General features: G+C 62.9%; 1 protein-coding gene across 1 annotated transcript in view; it reads left to right on the top strand.

Moving 5' to 3' along the window:
* Nucleotides 1-101: 101 nt before the first annotated feature.
* The window catches only part of LOC107212235 (ectonucleoside triphosphate diphosphohydrolase 8-like), a 7,182-nt gene continuing 5,365 nt past the window's right edge, over nt 102-1,918 (top strand). The window contains 3 exon segments of the mRNA XM_015645266.3: nt 102-261; nt 917-1,034; nt 1,642-1,876. Coding sequence (XP_015500752.1) covers nt 136-261; nt 917-1,034; nt 1,642-1,876 — 479 coding nt within the window. The 5' untranslated portion in view covers nt 102-135.

Here is a 1,918-nt window from a genome sequence, read left to right as displayed (position 1 = left end):
CGAAGCCGCTCCTCTCTGCAGACCCTCCTCCCAGAGACCCCGCCTCCCCGCAAACCTCCCAGAGACCCTCCCAAATCCCTCCCCGTGACCCCTCCCAAACCCATCCCTTCCCACAGACCTCCCCAAAGCCCACTGATGTCGCCGCGTCTGCTCGGGGCGGTGAGCTGGGCTTCGGCGGCCGTGCTGGGACTGCTGACGGTGACCGTCCTTGTCCTGGTCCTGATCCCGGCAAAGGATGCTGTCCTTCCTGCTAGGATCAAAGTAGGTGTCCGGTGAGACCTGGGGGGCAGCCCGGGGATGCCACCAGCCCCTTCCTGCCTCCAATTCTTCCATTAGCCCTGCCTTCCTCTCAGCTTGCAAGTGTCCCCATAACCAGCCCAGCTTTTCAGGACTTCACCTCATGGAGGTGGCACTGGGCAGATCAACCTCCCCCAAACCACGGTCCTGGCAGCTTGCTGAGGATGGGAGAGATAAGTGCAGCCTTCTCCCCACGGCTGCTCCATCTGCCACCACAGGCACTCTCCTGTTTTCAGACATCCAACTCACCTGTTGGGTTTACACCTCTCTCCCCTACTGCTTTTTGCTGCTGCTCTGCTAAAAAATGTCATTTTTTGTGAGATTTGCCGAAGGTCTGGGAGCTGCTTGAGCCCTTTGGGCCATGGCTGGATGCCTCACTGCTCTGCAGCTCACCCCCCTGACCTGCGTGTCCTTCCTGAGCTGGAACTCGCTGGAGTGGCGAAAGCGGGGCTGGTAGAGGTGGAGCAGGGCTCTGAGGGGAGGGTGGATGTAGACCAGTAGCAGACCTCTGCTGCTCACAGGCACACAGGGGGAGCAGGAGCAGAAGCTCTCAGATACCCCCATGGCACTTGGTGCAGCCCTGAGCCAGCTGTGACCCCGTGTCCCTGTGCCTCCCCAGTACGGTCTGGTGTTTGATGCTGGCTCCACACACACGTCCCTCTACATCTACCGGTGGGCTGCAGACAAGGAGAACGGCACCGGCATTGTGTCCCAGGTGGAGGCCTGCTCTGTGGCCGGTGAGTGTGCCAGGATCTGTCCTCCCTCTCTCCTGGGTCACTGTCCCAAGCTCTCCCATCACTGATCTGAGTGTCTCAGCCTGCTCTGGGCTGAAGGGAGATCGCCTTGTGAGGAAGCACAGGAAGGGTCAGGGAATAGTGTGTGCCTGAGGGAGCCCTACAGTCACCGCGAGGTGCAGAATGGGGGAGGAATCGGGTCCCCACTCAGCTCAGGTCCTGCAGCCAGTTCTGTCCTGTCACAGCTTGGGATGCTGGATGTGCAGTTGCTCCTTCTCCCCTGACTCAGCTTCCTGGCTCTTTTTGCCACATCTGTTCAGAGCTTGTTTCATGATCTGCAGCTCTGGGTGCCCACAGGGGCTCCCAAAAGCTCTGCACATGTCCCTGAGCAATCCGGTGTCCACCCTCAGGTGGTGCTGGGGCAGCAATTGGTATTTTGGTATCTGTGCAGCCCCGAGCAGGGCTGGGGCTCTGGCTGGGACATCTGGGTGTGCATGAGGGGGCCCAGGGGAGCTGCTGGGGAATGGGGTGGACATGTGGACATGTCCCCGTGTGTGCCGTCCCTCCGGGGTGCCGCTGGGCTCTGTCCATCGCCGCTTCCCTGTGGCAGGACCCGGCATCTCCAGCTACGCCGATGAGCCTGCAGGGGCTGGCGCCAGCCTGAAGCCTTGCCTGGACAAGGCCATGAAGATCGTCCCGGCCGAGCAGCAGCGGGAGACCCCCACGTACCTGGGGGCCACGGCCGGCATGCGGCTGCTGAGGTAGCGGCACGGGCAGGGGCAGCTGCCGGCCGCAGCCGGGGCTGGCAGCGGGGCACAGGGGCTGGGGCCGGGGGGACGGGCAGAGCATCCCTGCCTGCGCTGCCCTGGGCTGGCCGGGAGAGCCGC

Source organism: Parus major, chromosome 17, assembly GCF_001522545.3.
Source record: "Parus major isolate Abel chromosome 17, Parus_major1.1, whole genome shotgun sequence".
NCBI lineage: Eukaryota > Metazoa > Chordata > Aves > Passeriformes > Paridae > Parus > Parus major.
Note: the sequence above shows the minus strand (reverse complement) of the source record. Positions and strands in the feature narration are given on the sequence as shown.